The sequence below is a fragment of the Canis lupus genome, chromosome 8 (assembly GCF_011100685.1).
Source record: "Canis lupus familiaris isolate Mischka breed German Shepherd chromosome 8, alternate assembly UU_Cfam_GSD_1.0, whole genome shotgun sequence".
Classification (NCBI taxonomy): domain Eukaryota; kingdom Metazoa; phylum Chordata; class Mammalia; order Carnivora; family Canidae; genus Canis; species Canis lupus.
Genome location: NC_049229.1, coordinates 49,947,394 through 49,971,528, shown reverse-complemented (window position 1 = coordinate 49,971,528; position 24,135 = coordinate 49,947,394). Strand labels below are relative to the sequence as shown.

The 24,135-nt window shown below is 57.3% G+C and overlaps 1 protein-coding gene across 4 annotated transcripts; it reads right to left on the bottom strand.

Annotated features, from left to right (window-relative positions):
- Positions 1-1,815: 1,815 nt before the first annotated feature.
- VASH1 (vasohibin 1) lies at positions 1,816-22,403 on the bottom strand. Of its 4 annotated transcripts, none has more exons than XM_038545376.1 (8): positions 22,274-22,403; positions 20,476-20,949; positions 14,528-14,616; positions 13,387-13,443; positions 11,501-11,575; positions 8,364-8,745; positions 6,686-6,798; positions 1,816-5,763 (listed from the first exon to the last, which is right to left on the bottom strand). In XM_038545376.1, exons 2-8 carry the CDS (start codon positions 20,776-20,778, stop codon positions 5,691-5,693), a joined length of 1,092 nt encoding a protein of 363 aa, XP_038401304.1. In that variant the 5' UTR covers positions 20,779-20,949; positions 22,274-22,403; the 3' UTR covers positions 1,816-5,690. The 4 variants fall into 4 exon arrangements, with proteins under 4 accessions (XP_038401304.1, XP_038401306.1, XP_038401303.1 ...); XM_038545378.1 differs by lacking the exon at positions 22,274-22,403 and adding an exon at positions 21,108-21,394 and having other exon boundaries at positions 8,364-8,755; XM_038545375.1 differs by lacking the exon at positions 22,274-22,403 and adding an exon at positions 21,108-21,390.
- Positions 22,404-24,135: the final 1,732 nt, after the last annotated feature.

Genomic DNA, 24,135 nt, shown 5'->3' with positions numbered 1-24,135 from the left:
TCCCCTTGATTCTGAGCAAATGTGCAAAACAAAACTGTTGCAGGCAAGAACCAGCCAGATGAGAGCCTGGGTCGGTGCAGCTCTCATCCCAGTTAGGAGAATGTGAGCTGAACGTGTTTCCAAGGGGACTCTGCCTTCAGTCCCATCCCTCCTCAGGTCCCCTGCTGCTGAGGCTGCACACAGCTGTGGAGAGAAGACCGGAATCTCTTCACTTAAATTCTGGGAGGTTTTTTGCCTTTCCCACGATCAAGCTCTTTCTTGTTGGGGGTTAGAGGAAGTGCACATCCCCAGAGAGCTGTCCCTCCAGCCGACTTGAGGTGGCCCATCTCCACCACCTGCCAAGCCTCAGCAGCTGGTCCCCTTCCCCCCTTGGCAGACACTGGGTTACCAGGCAGCCCACGTCGGGGCCAATTGGCGTGGTCTTTGATATGACCACCTCTTCTTGTCACCACTGTCTTCCATGGTGGTGGGCAAAAGGTCAGATCCTGGCAGATGGGGGTGACAGGGCTTTCAACCTCTTCATGTTCAGGGCTCTAAAAAGTGCCACCTGCATCCAAAAGTCCCAGCACAGATTAGTCCCATGCCTAAATGAGGCTGGGACATGCTGAGAGCCTGAAATATGGCAGCAGGAAATGAGGTAACCTCCCACTCCCAACCTCTGTAAGTTGGGTCCTGATCCTCCCGGAACTCCATGATGACATTTATCTCTCAATTCTAAGCAGTGTCCCCAGTGAGCCTGCTGGGCTCATGATGGACTGTGGTCCCAGCACCGACCCAGCCCTCCCGTGTACCCCAGCAATTCAGGGGCCTGCTGGGAATGAGCCTATGTCACTGAAGTCCACCACAGGCCCTTGACTGGGTGTTTTAGCTGCACTTGAATGTGTACATTATAATGTTGCCTTTGGGTAAAGGTGTACAATCCATATTATTTACAGATTTCGGTTACCTTATTGAAAAGTCTTTTTTGGGTATCATTTAAGTAAGACTTAAATGAGCCTGTAGGTAGCAAAACTGCCTCTCTCTGGACGATATACAGTCTTAAGATGGTCAGGGATTCCAACAGACTGCCTCTTCCCAGTTGCTGTGCTTCACCACCACGCCACTGGAAGTGAGGGGGTCTTGCTGTGTTGAACTACATTTCTAGCCAGGACTTTATGGGGATTGACTGGAATGAGAAGGAGGAAATATCCTACCTCTTCTCCAAGTCCAGCTGAATGAAAGGAGAGCAGAGAGGGTGAAAACAAAGGCTGTGGATCTAAAAGCTGTTTCTGTGCAAGTCTGGTTGCAGCCGTAGGCTTGTCATAAAGTGTGGGAAGGGGCCTGGCGCTAGAGGGAGCAGGGGCGATGGGTGGAACCACATGTGTTCTCTGAAGCTGTGACTTTAGCCACTGTAGATTCTGTGCTGAGACTGTGGGCACCTGCGCTGAGAAGGGACTTAAGAGCCCCGTTGCTGTGGTTTCCTGAAATAACCTTTCCTCCTAGGGGAAGACTCATCCTCCCTCCTCTGTCCCTGGGGGACTGCTGGGGCCAGCCTGTGCGGCTCAGGCTGACTGTGTGAAGGAGAGGTTTTATTTACAGCCATCAGGAAAGATCTCCCAGGTTAGGATTGACAAGAGCGGAGTGGCTTAGGCAGGCTGAGGGTGACAGGGGACCCCAGAAGTTTCACGATGGCTACGGGGGCCTGTAGGCTTCCTGTTGGCTGGTTTGGGGCTCCCCTTACCTCTGGTTGGGTCTTCCTACAGCTACCAGGGATGGCACCGGTGGGTGGGGTGGGCTCTGGCCTCAGTTCCCAGGGGAAAGGAGACAAGGCTTCCATGTGGTTTCTGCCCAGCCGGTGCAACCGGAGCCGGGGAGCCTTTATTCATTTCAGGAAAAAAGCAAGCACAGCAATGAGAGGGGTAAAAGTGAGAGGGGAGGGAGCAATACTGACACGGGAAGAGCAGGAAGGACAGAGTCTGGTCCCACAGGCAGCTTAACACAAAGCTTAAGGGAGGGGTGGCCCCCCTGTCCCCAGGCCCCTGGGCCAAGCACACCCGAGAGAAAGGGGAACTTGGGACTCAGGAGCACCAGGGTGTGGCTGGGGGTCAACACTGATGGGCTCGCAGCTAGCACCAGAGCAGTCTGGCCTGAGGCAGGCCCCCTCCCACCCTTCAGCTGGCTTCTGAGCGGGAACCCATGGAGATTCCAGTGTGTGTGGGGGGGTGCTCTGGCACAATGAGCGGTGTGCACCTTCCTGGTGCTTCCAGGCCAGGGGTGTGCCTGCTGATGGTAGTGCATCAAAGCCAGAAAACAACCCAGGCAGGAGCCCCAGGTGCACACAGACACATGGGCCCCTGGACATGCTGCTGACCAGAACTGGACCTCATCTCAGAGCCAGCAGGTCAAGTCCAGGATGGAAGGAATGGGGCGTGTGCCGGCAGAGAGGGCCGGAAACCAGACACAGCCAACCCCTGGGCCCTTTCCACTCCTTGGAGCCTGGCCCTAGGCTTCATGGCGTCGGGGGCCAGAGGGCTGCTTCCCTCCTCACCTGGCCATGCCCAGGAAGGATGGGGTCTGGCGTGATGGGTGAGGGGAACGTGACTGTGTTGAGGCCATGGGAGGGAGAGGACTGGCAGTTAGGTGGGCAGGAGGGCTCTCTACACCCAGTTCCCAGTGTTCTGAGCTGGCATTGAGCCCAAGGAGCTGGGCTTTGGGAAGCAATCACTGCCACCCTGGCCCACCTTCATGAAGCAGCTTTTTTTTTAACCTCACCTTGGGGCCTCCTGGGCCAGCAGCCTCCACCCCTGGGGGCAGAGGAGCCCCCACTGAGTGCTGGAAGGCAGTCCTGAGTCAGGAGCCAGGCCCCTGTTCCTCACAGGAAGTGACATGAGGTGAAACCAAGGATGGTGACTAAGGCCCCGAAGTCCCTGCCTCTGCCTCCCCAGAAACTCTGCAGTCAGGCCAGCCCCAGGGAGCAGAGCCTGTGTAAACACGCCCAGGAGGGGAGGAGGGCTTGCTACATATGAGAAAATGTTAAAAATAAATTAAAAAGCACCGCTGTATCCTGTGGTGGCCTCCACAGGCCCGAGGTCTGAGGGAGGAGGGAGAGTGCGGGGGGGTTATCTGCTCAGGGTGATCAGCTCCCTCCTGGGCAGCAACAGGGGTGGGCCTCCTCCCATTTCTCCCTAGACGGCTTTGGAGAAGGGTAGAACAGTTTCCTCCCATCTCTCTGACCCCAGTCCCCTGTCAAGTCTTCCCTTAAGACCTGGGGTCTCTGGGGATGTGGCAGTCCCCTCCCCTGCTGGTAAGTGGCACCCACGTGTAGACCCAGAAAAGGCCACGTTCGCTGTCAGCTGCACATCTCCCGAAGTGAGTCCTCTCTGCCCCAGGCCAATGTGGCAAACGTGGGGACCAGCACCCCATGGCCTGAGACCTGGGATGGGACGGGATGGTGAGTCAGGGGCCACAATGGTGCTGGAACTGGCCTGGCTGGAGTGTAGTCCAGGGGCAGGTTAGTTAGGTGTCCTCCCCAGGGCCTGGCGGCCCCTGAGGAACTCAAGGACTGCCCAGCTGGCTCTCCTGCCGGGCCTGGCTCTGGGCCAGAAGCTGCTGGTGTGAAGAGCTGCCAGCCCCTGGTGCTTCCCTGATGGGCACCTGCATCAGCAGAAGCATCGTGTCTCCCTCCCTCCACCCCTCCCTGCTTCCCACGCACATCCATCTCCCTGGCAGGCTGGGCACTGGGCAATCTCCACTCCACCCCTGCTGGTGACTCCGGTAGGCCTCCGGTCTGCAAGGACGGGGAGGAGGACAAACACGGGCCAGCTGCCTTGTCTGGGGCAGCTTCAGCAGAGAGGACCCTGCCCTGGCCCAGCCCTCCCGGGAAGCCTAGATGAACTTTCTTGATCTCCACCTCAAAACCTCTCAGTGGACTTCTCCCCAGCACAAGCTCTCTCTACCTCAGAGATTACAAATTGGCATTCTCTTTCATGTTGGGTTTTTACATTGTCCGAACTGATTGCCAACATTTAAAAATCAGGTCATTTCACACAAAAATCCAGAGCTCTGGCTTCTGAGAAACAATCATACAATCTGGCAATGCATGGCCCCCACTCTGAGAATACCTGGGCAGGAGCAGCCCGTTAGCTGGCCACCCGGCCCTCACTGCAGCCCTCCTGTTAATCCCCTGCCTGGCCCTCTGGGCGTGTGAACCCTCAGAACCAACCCTGGTTCTGATCCTTCCTTATCCGGGGCCTGGCCCCTGGCTGAAGCACAGCCTCTCAGTGAAAAGAAACCTTGCCGGTCACCTTATCCGGCTCCCCTTCCATAACCTGAATCCTCTCGACAGCTTCCCGACAAGTTGCCATCCAGGCTTTGCTTGGATACTTCCAGCAACAGGGAACTCACTATTTCCCAAGCAGCCTGTTTCTAACCTCTCCCCTGCATCCTTTTCTCACTTACGCTCCCCAGTTCCCAGGCTCTGCTCCTTCGTGGTGGCCAGCTGCGCCCTCGCCCTATCACTTGCCATTGCTTTAGTCTCTAGGACCTTCCCCCAACCCTGCCAACGTCTTTCCACTTTCACGTGTCCACCAGGTATCTCACACTTGATAGGCAGACTGTGCAGACACCAGCTGTCCAGATGCCTCCCTGACAAGGCACATGCCACAGGTCTGACCGTCACTGCTACCCCCAAACCCAGATGGGCTGCTGCATGAGGGGAGCCAGGCCTGAGGCACAAGCATCCTGATCTGGTCTTCATTTTCACAGCAAGGACTGAGGTAATAGAAAAGGGGTGGGGAGTAGCAGTGTCTCCCCACAACCCTTGGGGCCTGCCAGGGGACAGCCTGGGGCCTGAGTGTCCCACTCTATCCCCAGTCATGGTTCCTGGGCCCACCAGGCTGCTCAGTCCCTACAGTCATGCCAAGCCTGGTACAGCTCCGGGCCTGTGGCAAAGCCCAGCCGCCCTGCAGGGAGCAGGGAGCACCCCCAGCTTCACCCTTCCAGGCAGAGCTGAAGTAAGCAAGGAGGCCAGGTAGCGGCCTGGGGTTCCTTCCCCCAGCGGGCTCCCCTGGGCTCTCCTACAGCCCTCACAGCCCTGGCCACAGGCTGCAAGGGCATGAGGCCTCTCCTGGGCCAGGGGCTCTGGTCTTGGGCCATGTGGCCTTGGGCCAAGCTCCTGCCATGGGCCACAAAGACCTTTCCCAGAATGATTTCTACCCTGCTTCCCGTTCCCTGGGTCAAGATTCTGCTTCCCAGGGGAGGCAGAACTAGGGGAACACCTCCCTCCCTCCCCTACTCCACCCCCGCCCAGCCACAGGCTTAGTGGGGCTGAGACAGGACGGACTCACCTCCCCAGAGAGACACCAGCAGAGCCAGCGTCCCTTCCTTGCCCAACCCTGTAGTCCTCAGATCTAAGCACTGGCCTTCTGGCGATTGGCAGATCCATTAGTTTTTTAAGTTTTCCCCCAAACACTTTAAACTTTAGTTATCGGGTTAAAAACTCCAAATAAAATACTAACTGCTTCTTGGCCCAAAGTTAGGGGTCTTGGCCCAGTGGGAGGGGCAGCAGCTGGGGTGGCTGAGCTGAGACAGGCTCTTCCTGCCGCCCTCTCGCCCTGCCCCCCACCAGGCCCTCTCCCCCCACAAACAAGGCCAGTTCTGGCAGGGGGATCCTGGCCCCAAGATGCGGTGAGGCTGGGGCACTGCCGCGCGCCTCACACCCGGATCTGGTACCCATTGAGGTCCGGCATGGCTTTGGGCTCAGAAGGCTTCTTCTCACCCGATGGCCTGCAGGGAAAAAGAGAAGGGGGTGAGGGGGGGAAGGGTGAGTGGCTGGGCAGGGAGGTGGGGGTGGGCGGAACCACAGGGGCTGCTCCTGGGTCGCTCCCCCTCCATTCTCCAAGGTGCCCCAAACGCAGCAGTGAAGGACACGTGGAAGTGTGTTCCCGGAGCCCTGCCCTGCCCTGCGCTGTCCCGGCTGTGCTCCCCACACTCCCTTACAGGCCCTGCTGGTCACCGGAGGCCCCCTCCCCTGCAGCTGGCTGTCCCCAGCTGCCCTGGGAATCTGTTCTCTATAAAAGCCTCCCGAGTCTAAGGGAAAGACACTGTACCTCGGAGGCCTGCTTGTGCCCCTAAATCATCCCGGAGCTGTGGTTCCTGAACCACACAGATATTGAAGCAAGAGCCAGACGGCCGTGTGGGAGACCAAGGAGAGGAGGCGGCCTGGCATTTTAATGGGCTGTTTCTGCCATCTAGATAGAGACAAACGCCAGACTTGCAGGGGCCAAAGTTATGTTCAAAGCCGCCCAGCAGCTGCCATCTGATGTCAACCTTGCCCAGTGATGCTCTCGGGAGAACTCGTCGTCTGCCAGGAGCCCACCCGTCCCTGCCTCCCTCCCACACAGCTGCCCCCACCCTCTCAGTGGGCCCTCCTGCTCTGGCACCAGTGCCTCACATTGGGTAGCCAGGGGGCCAGTGAATGTGGCTTTCCCTAGGGAAATGGGACAGCACTGCTCCTGGGAGGTGTCAACCCAGAAACACACAAACCCACCAACCCCGGTCACCTTCCTCTGGTGGAGGCAAAAAAGGAAGGGTGGGGAAAAGGTGAGAAAAGCACAGGGATCTAGAAGACAAGAGGGAAAGCCTTCAGGATTCTCCTCGCACCTCGCACGCATGACCCAGTCCCCCCAGGCGCGACCCCATCCCTTACCGCCTCTCGCTGCGGCTGTTCCTGCGGTGGGGGCTGGACTGGCCACGCTGCGGGGAGGAGACGTCCTTCTTCCGGTCCTTGGTGGGAGAGGGAGGGCCAGTCCCTTTGCCAATCTTGGTAGGGAAGGAGAAGCAAAGACACAGTTAGAGCTGACCCGGAGCCCCTCCTGCGTTGCACCGCACGGTGGAGCAAAAAGCCCCGAGGCCATCCTGTCTCCAGGATCATCCCAAACCTGTTTCCTGGGAACTAAAGCTGCCGGGCAAGGGTTCCCCAGCAGGGCAGCATGCAGTCAAGGGAAGTCACTAGGCTTTGTGATACTGTAAGGAGCCCTGGGCCGTTCACCCGAGCCAGGTAAATGCAACAACTGGGGAAGCAGCCTATGTCTGAGTTCTGGGCTGAGATCCCACCAGGCCCAAGCAGGACACTGGTCACCGGGCAGATGCTCAGACTGGCAGCTACATATGGTGAAGGAAAAAGGCGAAAAGCAAATAAAACATTTTTATATGGCATGGGCAGCTTGAACTAAAATTTCAAAAAATGGGGTATATGGCAGGGATGCTAGAGAGGAGCAAATAACATGGGGAGTCCTTCACGCCAAATAGATTGGGAATCACAGTGCCTAAGGACAGGCCAACTCTTAGCTCCAACTCTAGGTCCAACGTGCTCCCCCGAAGACCCAGTGTGACTCCAGTGGCAGGAGCCAGGGAGCTGGGAAGCCAGTGATACACAGGGAGGGCCAGTGCCCCCGGAGCTGTGCAGGGTCACTGCCGCTGGCTTCTACCCCGGGGGGAAAGTGCTGTGACTGCCGGGCAAGGCAGGGCAGCCGAGCTCTAACAGGCCCTGCAGGCACAGTGCCTGCACCTGTGACACACCTGGTGTTCCCCATCTGGAGACTGAGCTCCCGCCCACTCTCCTCATGGCCTGTGAGCAAACTCCTTGCCTCCCTTGTACCTGGTTTTCCTGCCCCAAAAATAGAGCTCCTGCAAGCTACCAGCTGGCCTCCTGTGCTCAATAGTGACCAAGCAATGGGGAGGGGCTGAACACCCAGGAGGGGCCAGGCAGGCACCAGGCAAGGCACTGAAATCCAGGGGGACCCAAAGAGAGGCCAGGATTGTGCCCACTGTCCGGCTGCCAGGAGCAAGCTTCTCAGCAGCTCAGCCCACCTGCTGGGGTAGGACAGCCCCTCCTAGCTGCCCTCCTGCTTATCACAGTGGGGAAGAGGGAGAAGGAACCACCACCCTCACCATCTTCCCATGTAAGGCTTCCTTTTTCTGACTTTCTGGTTCTTTATTGAACGTGGGGTCTGGGAGGTCAAGGGTCAGCATACCTAGGGTGGATGCCGGCTCCTTGCACCTGGCCCTACCTATTCCTCCAGACAGCCTCTGCTTTCCCAACCAAAGGCTCCAAAGGAGGGTGGCACCCCTGCCCCTCTCCCGGTTCCCACACCCAGCTCACCTGCCTCTTCCTTCCAGGGCCTTCCCTGGCCCGCCCACGCCCACCCAAGGGGACGGTCTCAACAGGAGCAGGGAGCCAAGCCCCTCGGGGCCAGACTCTCCACCCCCATCACCCTCCCTGAGAGCCCCGCCCCTCTGCTGCTGGGGTGGGGGCCAAGGAGAGGGTGTTGGTGGCGGTCCCCAGGGGACCGGCGCCCAGGGCTGGCGGGCCAGAGCGCACTGACCTTGAGCCGCATGTCGCGGGCGTGGCGCTCCAGCTCTTTGCGGAAGTCCTCGCGGCCCAGCCTGTCCACGTCCAGCACCGAGTGCTTCCACTCGATCTGCTCCACGCTGTGCGGGTCGTGGGACACGCACTGGCCCAGCTTGACCTTCTTCAGCACGTGCCAGCAGCGGCCGTAGGCGGCCTCGTAGTCCAGCACGAGCTCGCTGAGCGTGCGGAAGGCCGGCGGCTTGTACATCAGGTCCTCGCGCCGGCTCATGCCCAGCGCCCCGTAGCGGCCGCCAAAGTTCACCCCCAGCACGATGTGGCGGAAGTAGTTCCCTGAGAAGTAGGTCTTGAAGCTGATGGGGAAGCGCTCCAGGGTGGGCATGCTGTTGGTGAGGTAACTGGCCCCGCCAGCCCAGCTAAGGAAACAGCTCGAGGGGTGCAGGGGCCTCCCCTCCTCCCCCCAGTGCCCTGCACCCCGGGGACCCGGGCTGGAGGACCCCCGCCCCCCGCAGCCTGGCATGCAGTAGGTGCTCAATAAAGTAACCTGTAGGGCCGCTGCCGCGAGGTCAAGCTGTTACCAGCTATCCGTGAGTTCCCCGCTGCAAACCGCAGGGCCCTCCAGAGTCCTCCCGGCTGAAGGAGGGATGAGGGAGGCCTGCTGCCAGCCCCCTCCTTCCCTCCCTCCTGTCAGTCACACACATTTCCCCACACTCGCCCCTACACGCTCGCAGACACAGTCTTGTCTTCTCTCTCACACATACACTTCTCCCAGATGCTCACAGTTCTGTGCTCTTTCTCTCACTGCTGCCGCCCAACACACACACGTGCTTGCCCACCGCCCTTTGCACACAACCAGGTCCTCCCGGGAGGCCAGTGGAGCCCGGGCCGGCTGCCCCCCGCCCCCGTGGCCTCCTACCCCGCCTGCTCACTTGTTCAGTCTCTCCATCCACCAGGATTTCCCACCCAGGACCTTCGGCACCAGCTCTTCCCTTTGGCCAGAGGGCTGTCCCCCATCCACCTGAGCCTGCCCCTCTTAGCCATAAACTCCTGAGAACAGGGACCTTGTATGACCATGTTCCTCGATGCATGTCTGGGGCTCAGCCCAGAGCCAGGCACCCAGTAGTTACTCAGTGAGCTCTACTTGAACACCTGAGTCAAAGGAGGTGAGCAGAGAAAAGCATGGAGCAGACACCCTGTGCAGGCACCGCGCCAGGTGTCCTCCATGCAATGACTGGTTCAGTGGTCCCAACCACCTTGCCAGAGAGGCACTACCATCATGCCCTTTTGCAGAGGAAGACCCCACAGGTCAGAGATGTTGGGGAACTTGCTTGGGGTCACACAGTCAGTCGGCTGCCGAGCTAGGATTCAGGTCTGGGTCAGCCTGCCCCCAAAGCCTATGCTCTCGGCCCCTCCAGGACTTACTGAGCCCCACTCCTTGCAAGTGTCTGAGGACACAGATGAACAAGGCACACGCTCAGCGTGCAGCCAGGAGACAAGGAAGCAAATTCAGTACGGTGTCCGCCGTGTGTGCAACAAACAAGGGGGCTGTGGCAGTTCTGTGGGGGACACTGGGGAGGGGCCCCAGCCCATACCAGGGAGCTTCTCCTGTCGTCTTCCTGTCCAGGAGCCCCCAGGTAACCTCTGAAAGGCCTCTGGGACCATGGCATCCTGCCTGGAGCAGCTTCTGTGAGCTTTGCAGGGAGGAAGCAGAGTCTCCCCCCTACAGTGTGGCTGGGAACCTCAACTTTGGTGTGTGTGGCCCCTGAAGAAGAGAATGGGGGGTCGTGGAGGAGGCTTGGGCAGTGGCCTGAGGTTCTCATGCACATCCCCGCAAAGAACCCTTTAGACAGGGCCATGCTTGTCCAGCTCTGTGGAGGTGGGCCTGCCTGTCAGCTGACCACCACCCCAGCGGAGTTAGCTCTAGGGGCCTCTGCGGAAGTGGGACTGAGGAGGCGCCCCGGTGTTCTCTCTGAATAATTTAAGGTAGGTATGGCTGTGAGGGGTGGGGGGAGTGTACCCCCTGGACCATGGTCCTCCTTAGAGAAGCCGTGCTCCTGGCCTGACCATCACATTCTCCTCCCCGATCTGTCCTAGAGAATGCGGTCCTTGTTCTGTTAGGCAGCAGCCCCCTTGCCCTTTCTGCAGCACTAAGCCAGGCATCTATACCGGGTATGGGGTATGTGTATGTGTGGGGGGTGGGGGGGCGGACAGAATATTTATGAGCTGGGAGGTACTATGGGCAGCAAGAGATGGTGGGGGTGAGCAGAGATGACTCAGGACTGGCCTTGAACTGGTAAGACTGAGTGATGGGCACATGGGATTCCTTATATTGTTCTGTTTGTACAAGCTTAACAGTTTTCCGTCATAAAACAAAAGGCCATCGCTAAGGCACAGACGAATGAGAACGGAGACCCGGCCATAAACACCTGTCTCCCTCCTGCGCTGACCAGGGGTTGGTCGGTCCCACTTCATGACCCTGGTAACCCAGCTCTAGGCCTCAGTTCTGCCCTTTGAATGGGGGTGACCCAGAAACTCTGCTTTTTAAAAAAGGCAGTTTTGTTTTAAAGACCCCATCCATCATCTCTATGAATCTACAATGTCCTGGAAATGCCAACTTTTGGGCATTCAAATGGCTTCTCCCAGACTGTCTGGTTCTCAGAAATGGTACAACAGCCTTTTGTGAGACAATGTGCCCTGATTTGGGGTTCAGAGAACATAGTCACTGTGTTCACATGACGTAAAAAAGACCTGCCTAGGGGCACCTCGGTGGCTCAGGCAATTAAGCATCTGTCATGATCTCAGGGTCCTGGGATTAAACCCAGAGTCGAGTTGGGCTCCCTGCTCAGCGGGGAATCTGCTTCTCCCTCCCCCACCGCTCATGCTCTCTCTCTCAAATAAATAAACAAACAAACAAATAAATAAATAAATAAATAAATAAAATCCTTAAAAAAAAAGCAGGCCTGGAAAGTTAGCAACTGAGGTGTTGGGGACGGAGCTCACCGCTGCCCCAAGAACCCCTTCGCTTTGGGATCAAGGTCATGACTGCTGGGAGGGCTTGGAGCTCATTCAGCCCTCCCCTTCCAGAGGAGGAAGCTGGAGCTCAGACAGGCTGAGCCCACCTGCCCCTAGTCTCTGAGGGCCAAGGAAGGATACATTCCCAGGATCACGGCTTCCAGGCATTTGATTGGCAGAGCCTCTTTGGTCATTTCCTTGGCCAAGTCCATCAGCCTGGGGGAAGGGAAGCAGAACTATGAGGACACAGCCTCCAGGCCCTTCCAGTGGAGGAGGGTCAGGAGCGGGGAGAAGATGGTCTAGAAGTGCTACAGGACTGAGAGCCCCTTCCCTTCCAGCTCAGGCCCAGCCTGTGCACCCCCTGCCCCCAAGTCTGTCCTGAGCCTGAGCAGGAGGAGAAGAGGCAGCCACTAAAGATATAGAAGGAGGCCCCTTCCCCCCCCTTTTCTACCCCCTTTCACTTCCTCCTCCCATCCCAGGCTCCTACTCCAAAGACTTCTGGGAGAGAGGAGCCTGAATGGGGGTGTAGGGGGCATGCCCTGGTAGGCAGGGTTTTGACCCTCACTGGGCTGGGGGCTTTCTATGAAGACAGTGTTGCCAGGGCCAGTGGGAAAGCATGCCCGGGATGCTGGGGACCTTGGCATTGCTCTTGTCCCTTTTGGAGCACAGTGAACACCTCTCTCAATCAGGGCTTCTCCAAAGAGCTTGTAATTGATTACAACTGCTCCTCTGCAGCTGGCCAGCTGCCCGGGGCACAGACACAGGATCTCAGGCAGTGACAAACCCCAGTGACAAACCCCAGCCTGCTCTGAACTTCCAATTCAGGCCACTTTGAGACAGCCTATTCCTGAGGCCTGGTTCCCTCACCGTATGCTGTTCCCAGCCCTGGAACACTGGCCTGGCCACTGGCTTTGCCCAGGAGGGTGCTGAATTCCTCCATCGCACTGAGGCTGGAGCTGGGCCCCTAGCATACAGCAGCCACAGCATAATAAGAGCGAAGTTTCTCGGTTAGAGAGGCTGGACTCTACCCAGGGGTTTGGGGACGGGGTAATTAAGTCATTTAGCAAACCATTTAAAGTATTTCTTGTAAGAAAGCAAACATGGACAGATAATGTGTGGAGAAAGATATAAAATTCACATTAATTTTTAAAACAGAGTTTTAAGCTTTGGGCTGAGGCCCCAGACCCAGCAGTGGCATTCACCCTTCACTCTCCTCTGCCTTCGGGGCTTCTTTGGGGTGAAACCAGCCAGGGGTCTCCAGGGGTGGTGGAATGGGAAGTGAGAGATGCAGTGTTGTCTCCAGTGGGGTCCCTGCTTCTCAGATACTGGGACTTGCACAAAATGACTAGAAGAGAGTCCAATAAGGCAAAGGGGGCAGCATACAGGTCCCCGGCAATGGGGAGTACGTGAGCAGTTGCAGGGCATGGAGAGAACGGGATGGCTGGCTCTCTCCTGCTAGGCTCATCTCTTGTTTAAAAAAAGAAAAAAAAGAAAGGGATCTCTGGGTGGCTCAGTGGTTTGGCGCCTGCCTTTGGCCCAGGGTGTGATCCTGGAGTCCCGGGATCGAGTCCCACATCGGGCTCCCTCCATGGAGCCTGCTTCTCCCACTGCCTGTGTCTCTGCCTCTGTCTCTGTGTGTGTCTCATGAATAAATAAAACCTTTAAAAAAATAAAAATAACAAAAGAAAAAAAGGATGAGGCTAGACATTTACCTGGGACCACCCTCTGTCAATACCAGGGCAAGGTGGGGGGCTACCCATCACTCTCCTAGCTCAGCATGGATGTTGGGGTTTCCTTTCCATCAGGGGAGCCCTGGATATTCATCTTGGCCAGGATTTTCCCCTTTATGACAACCTCAGAGCCCCGCCGTGGTACCTGTCCCCAACCCTGCCTCCACCCTCTCTGGCTCCCCTGGAAGATGTCCCTGCCTGCCTCATAAGCTTCTCCCCAAAGGCTGTCCCCAGGCACTGCAACTTGGCTGGGGACACAGCCCGGATGCAGAGAGACAAGGTGCTCCCCAAACTTACCCTGTCAGAGGTCTGCTCTTCTTAATTTCAAAGAACTGTGTCCCTGTGTGATTGTACCTGTGGGTGCCAGTTAAGGGCTTTCTAGCCAGGTCTGGAAGAGCTGCACCCCTCTGCCCCCCTGCCCGCCACCCCCCCAGACTTCGGGGCCCGACACCTCTGGGGTGCAGACTGGGTAAGGATCCCACAAGCTGCTTCCACAAGGCACTTAAGGCTGGAACATCAGAAAGGAGAGGCCAGCTCAGCTCTCCCCTACACAGCAGTGGGCTGTGGGGCAGGCAGCCTGGCCAGCCAGGGCCCGGAGAGATGGAGCAGCAAGATGAGCGGAGGGGAGGCTGCACTGGGGGTCCACTGCAGCTTACCTGCTGGGTGCTGCTCCTGAGCCAACTGCCTTCCCCAAATCAGACCACAGCTTCCCCATTGGGAAATGGAAGGGCTGGACCTGGTTTCCAGTAATGAGCCTGCTTTTCCTCCTTAGGCACCATGCCTAGTCCTCCCATCCCTGGCACATGTGCAGCTAGAAGGGAGAGGACTCAGGGCACACAGCTCTGGGCCTCTCCATCGAGGCCCAGAGCAGGGATACTGGGGAATCGGGCTCTGGGATTCAGGTCTTTCCATGCTAGGCAACTGGCCTCGTACACGGGAAGAAAAAGGCAAAGAACTAGGAGAATGTTCCAAGACGTAGAAGTTATGTCCTGGAGCATCAAAGCCTTTTTCTCCTGCATCTGCCTCCCCCTATCTCTTTCAAACCAGCTTTTAAACTGCCCCAAGGGAGAGTTTCCCCACTCTCCTTCTGCTAGGTCTGGATGGACAGCAGAGGAGGAGGTCTGTGCTGGTGGACCTAGGCTTGACAGTCTTAGCAGCGGGTCTCTCCAAGGACATTTCTCCCATCACAGGGAGGACGAGGAAGGAAGTGGGTGGCAGAGGGGGTCTGGCACTCATCAGATAAAAGACTCCCACAGCCAGGCTGTGCTGGCATCACTTGCCGGGCACAGAGATGCCCTGTGAACAGCATTCTTGGGGGCTGTAGAATGGGGTCACTCTCCTGATGCTTCTCCAGCCCTGTCTGAAAACCAGCCCCACTTGGTCTTTGGACCACTGCACCAGCCAGATGGTGGCCATGACCTCGAACTGGGGAGGATACTGCAGCTCCCTGATGTAGCGCTGCACAGCTTCCAGGCGCTCAGGGACAGGTGTAGAGGGCTGGAACGTAGGCACACTCGGTATGGGAATCTAGAGACAGAGAAAGAGCTCTAGTTAGAAGAGGGAGGCTAATCCTGGAGCTTCCTGCCCACCTGACACCCAGGAGTAGCCCCAGAGAAGTCACTGCCTGGAGAAGCCCTCCATACATTCCCTCCTGTCCTGAACCTTCCAACTCCTTCCAGAGACTCTGGTCGGGCCCTGACCGTGGCCCTTTCTTTCCCTCCTGGCACTTGACAGCATTCCTCATTTGGAGGTTAGGTTGATGTTTCAATTTTATGATTATTTAATAATTTTAGGAAAGCATAGGTTGACTCACCAGCTTTTTTGAATTTTAAATGTTCATGAACTTCAAGGTTCAACAAGAATGTCAATATTGGGGTCATATCCATTCACGTTTGGGGTGTGCTCTGGTTTAACTGCTGGATCAAAGTGGATTTACCTGGTGTCCCCTTCCCCCAGGGACCTGCCTGGGCTGGGGGAGTGCTCCTTCCATGAGGGTGAGAGCACCCCAGCATCGCAGCGCCTCGGGAGGGACTTGGGGCCCCTGTGCCTCGGGAGGCACAGGCCTGCCAGCTGCGGCCTGAATTGCTGAGGACTAGGTCAGTGGAAGCTGGCTAGAGGAACAGGTTTGGGGACAGGTCTTGCTGTGAATCTACTTGCCATGATCTAGCCACTTTGGAGGGGTTTCATGGAGGCACAGGGGCCCCAAGTCCCTGCAAGCCCCTCCCTTTCCTGTCAGCTCCACACCTGTAATCAACAGAGCAACCACGTAATGGAGAGGGCACTCCTCCTCCCCAGAGGAGACTTTTGAATGCCTGGACCAGGAAGGGGAGAGATGGGGGTGGCCAGGAACCAGTGAGCTGCCCGGCAGCATCCAGGAAAGAGGCCACTGTACAGATGTGTCCCCTAGACTGCAGGCCCCCTCCTCAGGCCAGGGGAGCCTGAATCCTAGCAGGATCTGTTTGGCTACGAGTCAGGTAGGCTGAGGTGGCCAAGAGAAGCACCAGCTGGGGTTCTCTGGGGTTACGGAACAGACTTCTTTAGGTAGAAGAACCAGACTGCCAACAAGGCCCACCTGTCTGGGCTTCCTCTTGGCCACAAGGACATCCTGCTGGGAGGTGGCCTCAGGATCCTCACAGAGGAGTATCCCGCTCTACTCCCAAGGCCTCCACCTCCACCCACCAGTCCCCACAGATCTCTCTCATCCAGCAGGCTGGAGCTGCTGAGAGTCTCAGTCTGCATGAATAGGGATACATGTGAGAGAAAGGGTAAAGCAGGAGCCCTGTCTGTGGGAACCTGGGGTAGGGCTGGGGTAGGAGGGGGTCTCCCTGTAATGAGATGGTGGCACAGCCTTTAAAGTAACAGGGCTGCGATGTCTAGGGCTCTAATGTAGAGGGAAGTGACACAGCGGTGATCACTGCACATTCATGTCTGGGGTGCCACTGATGACAGAGGACAAAGGACAGGTTCTGACCTGTCCTATTCATTCTAAAGGGTGAAGAAGATGCAGGAGGGGAGGCCTGGGTCGGTCAGGGGAGTCCAGAGCAACAGCTCTGCATGAACTTCCTGTCTCTTCCTTGTGGTCCCCTCCTTCCTGTCTGGGCAGTCCCGAGCAGCTGACAGCCCTCTCTGGAGGAAGCAATTTCCCCTTTCACACACATTGCTGGCCACATTGACGCCACCACTTATAGTCACCAAGGGGGTGAAAGTCCCAGGATGGTGGAGGGGGGTGCTCTCCTTCTTCTTGCCTGACTACTCTGTACCAGATGAACTCCAGAACTCTCTGAGGGCTTGGCCTAGCCTTCCCTGTGTCAGGATATGGGGTGAGGGGGGCGGTGGGAGAGAAACTGGAAAATTTCCTTTGCAATATGAACAGCATGGCGCCTATCTCCTCAGGTGGAAAGTCCCTGAGAGGCAGGTGGGTCATCCTCTTCTCATGTGAGGCTGTCCCGGGACTTCTAGGAGCTCTGGATAGAGACGGAATATGCCCTCCCTTGAGACATTCCCAAGAAGGAGGGAGCTCTAGTCAGAGGGTCCTTCACCTATGCTTGCCAGAACCATCCCTGGGTCAGAGCCTTGCCTGCCATCCAGACAGAGAACCTCTGGGAGAGGGAAATGACCCCAAGAGAGGCAAAGAAAGACATGGGATTCACAAGCAGAGCCTCAAAGACCACCACCCCGAGGCTTAGCTGGAAAGATCTGTCTGGCCAGCTGCACGACTCACGTCAACTTGTGTTAACCAGCGTGGACGGCGCTGACAGCGTTCTTTGGAACATTCACATATGCATTCGCTCCCAAACAAACTGGCAGGATCCTGGACATCCACATGACCAGGCCCGCTTTAGGACTGGCAGCCTGGATTCGCCCCCCGACCCCCACCTGCAAAGCAGGAGCCAGGGTGTGCCAAGGGGTGGGGTTAAGTGAGCTTCGCGGCAGTGAGCGCTGTTGAATACCCGGATCTCTTCAGGAACAACTCCTCCTCCACTACCAGGGCCAGAGGTTACCCTTGCTCTGCGACCCCTACACTCCTGAATTCTATGAAGACATTCTCCCTGGTGGCGTCCACTTCAGCCCAGCACCGCGAGGAGGCTTTGGGGAGGAGGAACCGCCAGCAGACGAACGTGTGGGCAAGAGCAGGGCGGCCTAGGCGTGGACAGAGCCGGTGTTCGAACCAGACCCTCACAATCCACAGCCCAGCTCGGCCACTCACTGTCTGGCATCAAATTCCTGAATGTCTCTCTGTTCTGTGCCCCAGATGCCTCATCTGTGAAATGGGCGCCACGGCAGAACCAACCTCACAGCATAGAGATGCTGTGCGTCGGGGCCTTGGAGAGGGGCTGGCACATGGCTAAGATTCAACAGCTGCTCACCTTCACCATGGGGCGTGCCAGAGCGACTGGTCAGCACACGCTGATGCCGGCCGCGTGGCTGCCTGGAGGAGATGTTCAAACCCCTGTTGTGCAGGAGCCCCGGGGCCAGAGCCACGGTCAGAAGACGTTCAGCGGCTGGGTCTGAGGAGTGGCCACCGAGCTTTTAAAGGTGGTGGCGGCTTGCAGCATCAAGGAGAGATGCTTATGAAAAAACACAAACTGTTCCTGGACCTGAGATCCTTTTAGAAACGGGCTGCCCTTCAACGAACTGTATCATCCATCCTCTAAAGCAGCTGTGGGGTGGCCATCGCACCCTCAGGCCTTGCTCCATTTGCTGGGTACACATCACATGCTCACCTGTTTCACATGTTCACTTCATCCATTCCTCCCAAATCCCTCGGACCCCGGGATTGCTACTATCCCTATTTGACAGCTGAGGAAACTGAGGCACAAGGAGGCTGCATGCCTTCCTCACAAAAATGGTTATGAGAGAATCAGCATTTGAATAAGCTGGATTTTTCTGCCAAGCTCTTTTTATCACACGCTTTTTATCACACAGTGCAGGGCTCCCAGACTGAACCATGGGCAGGGGCCAGGCAGGTAGCACAAAGGGGTAAGGCAGGTGGGAAGGGTGGGGTAGGGACGGTGGCCAATTGCAAGAGGGGGAACCGCTCTTTAGCTCCAGCTGCCAGCTGCTACGTGGGATCACAGATTCTCCGTTCCCAGATCTTCTCATTTTCTGAAAGGATGCCCAAAATCTGGATCTTAACGTGAAATCTCCCAATTTTATATTTTGGCTCAAGTGATCTTTTAAAACATTATGCCATCCCAACAAAATAGCTCTGGGGCCCACCCTGATGTGAGCTCTGCAGAGAATGCCACTATGCCACCTCTAAGGACATGGCTAGTGGGGGAGGGGCCAGCCTAGGGGTTAATCCCCTCTGTTGCTGGCACTCTGGTGGCTCCCAGACTTTAGGGCTCCTTTCTACTCTGGGCTAAGGTCCAAGAGGAACCTCATACAGACATGCAGGTTCTCAGTCTGTGATATTTGTCCCGTAGTTTAAGGAGGGCGAGTTTAGAATTTTTCCAGTCTGCTCACAAAACCCCTTCCGCTCCACCATACTGTCAGTTGTGACATCCCCTCTACCCCCAGACAAGAACCTCATTTCTCCCTTGTGTCTTTCCTCTACGTGATGGTTGAAGATGACGAGATGACATTACAGACCAGTTACTAATGAATTCGCTGATTTTTTTTTAGTCTTCAGGAGTGGTAACAGTTTTGCAGGGAACCATTCACACTCCCCCATAGCCTGATTTAGATATAAGCAAGTGGCTGGAGAGCTGTCTGCTAACTACCGACTTGCTGCTATGGGGGAAGCATGTGGCTCTGGCCCTATTGGCACAGACACTGCGTGAAATCTAGCCTCCCCTCCTGATGAAGGATATGAAACGAGGTAACACACATCCAATAATAACTACTGGTTTGAGACTCTACTGTTCGTTAAACGCTTTGACACCTAATTTCTCACTTAATTTTCCCCACAATCCACTCCATCGTACAGGTGAGAAAACTGGCTCAAATAGGCTGAGGGCCCACTCGAGTTCACACAGATAGGCAGGCGATCAAAAACATATCCTTTGATGCAAGAGTTCCTTTCCAGGAATTTATGCCAAGGAAATAACCAGAGATGGACCCCCGCAAAAATATGTGTTAGAATGTTCGTCCCAGTGTTCATCTTAAGAATATCAGAAACAATGTCCAATTGTTGGGGATTAGCTTCATAGATATCAAGTTTCTACACAGACAATTATGTAGCCACACAAAATTAACCCACATTTTATTTCCCCTGGAAATGTTAGACCATTGCTCAATCTTCAACCTCTGAATTCCCTTTTCCCGGAAGACAAGTTCTGATGGCTCTACCAATAACTTGGTAAAAATGAAACAGAACAGGCCATCTCTGTGTCTACTCTACATTAAGGGCCACTCTCCCTGGCCCCTTTCCTTCTCACCTGAGCAAGCTCTGACCTTTGACCCCAGGGCTTTTCTTTGGGCATTTCTGCACTGGGGACAGTGTTTCCTTGGTCTTAATCATAATGTTAAAAAACCCAAAATTTGTGTGTGTGAAAACCTGTTCTGTACCAGGTATACAGAAGACCCTGTAAAGACAGAGATGAATGAGACACAGCCTCAGCCTTCATGGGTAATGCAAATGAAGGACAGCCATCACGGAGCCAGCCCTGCACAGAAAGATGATTTAACTTTACTCCTCTCCACAGGCTCTTTTCTTACTGCCCCGAATTTAGCATCCAGCAAGCCCACAGACCTGTGGTTGAGTCCTTGCTCTGTGACCCCTTACTAGCTGTGGGACCCGAGTTCCTACCCGAGTTTTCAGCTTTTCTGTCTGGAAAACGGGACCCCAAGCCCCACCTGTTTCACAAGGCTGTCAGAGAACTCAGTGGGATAAGGCATGAAAATATTTTCTTAACACCTGAACCCCTGTATCCTCCTTAGTCATTTGTTACCTCTCTGCCCACAGAGTTCATCGGCTTAGCAAATAAGACATAAGCCACATCAGTGTACTTGTCAGTTAATCTGCTGCCCTGCCCACAAAACATGGATGTTTAACAAGAGATGGAAGAGAGGGAGCCTGGCTGGCTCAGCCAGAAGAGCACGTGACTCTTGATCTCCGGGTCATGAGTTCAAGCCCCACTGGGGTATAGCGATTACTTAAAAAACAAAAACAAAAACAAACAAACAAACAAAAAACCTTAATAAATAAGAAGAGAGGGAAGAGTGCCTCCTGGAAACAGGGTATTTGGACCTCACAGAAGAGCCTCAATGGCAATTGAGAGAAAATTCTTCTGGACAGATAGAACCTGTGTATATTTTTGAAGTGTTACCATGCCGGTGGTCCCCAGCCCCACCAAGGAAAGTGTGGTTTTGTTCTCCCAGCCCCAACATCACTAAAACCCTAGACACCACTCCCCCCAACCCACACTCACACACATCTCTCACCTTGGGCAGGTCTGTGGCCCCCCGGATCCGCTGGGCCACCTTCTCTCCATCGGGGTGGATCTTGGCCACGTGCTTCCACATCCTCTCCCAGGTGGCCTCGTCCACAGGCAGCCCACCCCGGTTGACAAAGAAGGGGATGCCTCCATCTCGCAGGTCCTCTTCCCCTTCCTCTTCTGGCTCATCGTCTCTCTGGGCTGAGGCCCCCTCACTCGTCTCCAGACGTCTGACCCCAGAGGGGGCGGCAGTGGCAGTGGTGGCAGCACCGCTGCTGCCACCCCCGACCACCTTCTTCCCCCCGGGCATCCCCGAATTCTTGGCGGGGGGGTGGTGGGGTGGGAGTAAGTATCAGGAGGCAGGAAAAAATAGGTGGCTCACTGGAGGCCTCCCACACACCAGCTGCAGAGATAACACATGGCCAAACAGAGTGCGAGGCGCCTTTAAGAAACCAGGGCGTGGCTCCTGTACAATAAAATACTACTCGGTAAGAAAAAAAAAAAAAAAAAAAAAGAAAGAAAAGAAATCAGTGCCTCAACGTGAAGTAGGGGTGGAGAGGTGGTTGTCCGGGGCGGGGAGGGCGGGGGTCGGCCCTGGAGGCTTTGTTCCTTTTGTGAAGTGGGATAAAGAGAACGCACCCCCGAGCTGGCAGCCTTCACCACGCTCCCCGATTTGACAGCGAGAACAATGCCGGGCAGCAGCCTGGGCTTGCGGACCGGAGAGAAGTCTAAGGGAAACTGAGGCCAGACAGCTCCGACCTGTGGCCACAGAGGCTCAAGGCACCGGCGCCCAGGCCGAGCGGGCGCCCCAAGTCCCCGTTCTGGAGAGAATAGATTCGTCTCCAAAATACGGCGCGCTCCCTCCCAGCAGCGCGCGCTCCGGGGGCTCCGGGGGGCTCCGGGGGGCTCCGGGGCGACCGCGCGCCTCAGCTCGGGGCCGGGACCCCCGCCGCGGAGGGTGGCGCGGGGCGCGACCAGCCCGGGAGCCGAGGCGCGCCGGCCGCGGGGCGCGGGGAGGGGGCGCTCATTCCACGCCCGCGGCCGGGCCCCGCACGCCGGGCTTTGTCTCGGCCCCCGCGCCCTCGGCCCCGGGCAGCGGCCGCGCAGCTCCCCGCGGGGTGCAGGGCGCGGCGGGGCGCGGCGGGGCGGGGCGGGGCGCGGCTCAGCGGGCGGACGGCGGGCACCCGGCACCGCGCAGCGCCAGCCGAGCCATCGCGGGGCGCGGGGCGCGGGGCGCGGGGCTCGGCGGGGCTCGGCGGGGCTCGGCGGGGCCGGGCCGGGGTCACCGGGCGGCGGGCTCCGGCTGCGCGGTCGCGGCCCCCAGGGGCTGCGGCATCCGGGCCGGGCGAAGGATGCTCCGCGGCGCTCCGCTGGCGCTCCCCGCTGCCCGGCCGGGGCGGGACGAAGGACCGGCGGCCGGAGGGCTCGGGGCTCGCGCAGCCACGGCCCGCGGAGGGAGCTGCAGCGAGCGGCGGGGCCTCGGCGAGCGCGCGCCGAGCTAGTCCCGGGAGAGCAGCCCCCGAGCGCCGGGCCCACGCGCAGGTCGCGGCTCCGCTGCTCCGCGAGGCTCGGTCGCCGCCGCCCCCGCCGCCCCCGGGCCCAGCTGCCGCCGAGCGCGCGCGTCCCCTGCCCGCCCGCCGGCCGCCCGCCGCCCACCGGCCCCGACTCCGGCCCGCGCCGCGCATGCGCCCCGTCCCCCCCTTAAAGGGCCAGCGCGTTCCCGCCGGGCCCTCCGCCTCCCGCGCCGGACCCGCGCCCCAAGTTAGCTCTCGGAGGCGGACGGCGCTGGTCCTCTCCGCTCTCACCTCTCTCGGGGCGCGGCGGCGCCGCGGAGGACGTGTACGATGTGCCGCACGGAGCGCGAAGTGCGCGGAGGCCCGCGGCCGGGAATTTCCTAAAGGAAGCACCTCGCGGGGGCCCTCAGAGGGTCGGAGCGAGAGCCCGGCCAGGAGGACCCGGCCCTAGACGGCACCCGCAGTCTGATTCCCCGCGGGACCTCCTACAGGTCTCTTCCCCCCGCGGGCCTCGGTTTCCCCCGCTGTCAGCCGAGCAGTCACACCTGGTGAGCGCGGGGTCCTCCCGGCGCGCGGGCTCCTTAAAGGGGGCCCCCTGGGGGGTTAGGGTCACGACCTAGGGTCTGGAAGCGAAAGGGTTAAAAGGCACCCACCGGCTCCACCCCAAGTCGTGCACCGGTGGGATGAGGGTGGACCCTGCACCGAACCAGGTGGTGGATGCCCCAACCCGCCCCCCCCCCCCCCCCCCCCCCCGCCGCCCCGGGCAGAGCGGCTGCTGTGCCCCAGGGTTTGGGGACTGAGCGACCCACGGGAGTGTGAGGCGACGTCCTGCAGCCGGTTCAGAAAAGGGAGAAGCTGTGCGTGGGCTCAGGACTGCGGAGACCCAAGGCAACCTTCTCTTCCCCTCCACAGAACAGTAACATGGAAACGACAGGAGCAGGGAGCGGAAGGAAAGAACTTTCTGAAAGGAGACAGCTAAGCCCCTGCGCTTTAAGGCTTCTCCCCTCTCTCCCACCAGGAGTTAGTATGAATGACAGTCTCTCTGGGGTAAAGCAGACCCCTGGGGCCTGGCCAGATGCGGAATGCTTTGGTCTGTGACTGCCCTGTTTCTCACCACCCCCCTCACTGGCACCCTGAGGTTTCCACACCTGGGCTGGGACAGAGAAGGCCTTGGAGAATCCGGAGGTGCTCAGTGGCTTCTCTTCTGTTCCCTAAAGTTATCCCTGGTGTCTGAGCTTCCTAGGTCCCCCGAGCTCCAGTAGCTCCCTCTTGCTGCCTCCAGGGTCAGAAACCAAGGGTGATGCGTGATGGGAAGGGTCATGGGACTTCAAGAAAGCTAGTTAAGAAGAGATCCTCTTAAGCTCACTGAGGCAGGAAGACTCTGAGCATGAAAACCACCAGGCACCAGCAGCTACAACCTACTCATTGTATAGATGGGGAGATGGAGTCTCAGGGAGTAATGCCTTCAAGCTCACATAGTTAATAATTTGAAGTAATTTGCCTTACTTCTTCAGACACCTTTCACCCTGCACTTTGCCTCTTGTGCTAGCTAAGCAGTTGTTGTGGTAGTTTTAAAATGTTGGCAAGTTCTTTACCACTTCTCTTTCCAAAAGATGTTGGCTGCTTTCCCCTCCCCTTGACTGTGGGCTGGACTTAGCTACTGGCTTCTAATGAACAATGTGGTGGAGGTGATGCTAGATAGCTCTTAAGCTTATGTCATAAAAAGGAGATGTTCCTCCTATCTCTTTCTTACTTTCTCAGGACCACCACCCTTGAACCTAGACACCATGCTGTGAGGAAGCCCAAGCCACATGGAGAGAGGACATGAGGTGCTCTGGCTGACCTCTCCAGCCAGGCTCTCAGCTCACAAGCAACATCACTCATCAGATAGGTGGTGAACTGATTTTACTCCACCACCAACTTTGAGTCTTCCAGCCGGGGTCCTAGACGTGGGGCAGAGACAAGCTAACCTCACTGTGCCCTGTCAGAGTTTCTCTCCCACAGAGATTGAGAGATAAGAAGCAATCGTTGTTGTTTTAAGCCAGTAAGTTTTGGGGTACTTTGTTAGGCAGCGTTCGATGATTAATCCTGTGAAATGATACTTCCTGAAATGACAAATAATAAAATGGATTTGGAGTATTTATTAAAACATT

Excerpts from the sequence above, each read along its gene's own strand:
- VASH1 (XM_038545376.1), bottom strand. The coding sequence starts at position 20,778 with ATGCCCGGGGGGAAGAAGGTGGTCGGGGGTGGCAGCAGCGGTGCTGCC. Across the intron at positions 14,617-20,475 it reads GGGCCACAGACCTGCCCAAG|ATTCCCATACCGAGTGTGCC; the intron begins GTGAGAGATGTG and ends CTCTGTCTCTAG. Across the intron at positions 8,746-11,500 it reads GAAGCCGTGATCCTGGGAAT|TTACCTCACCAACAGCATGC; the intron begins GTATCCTTCCTT and ends TGGCGGGGCCAG.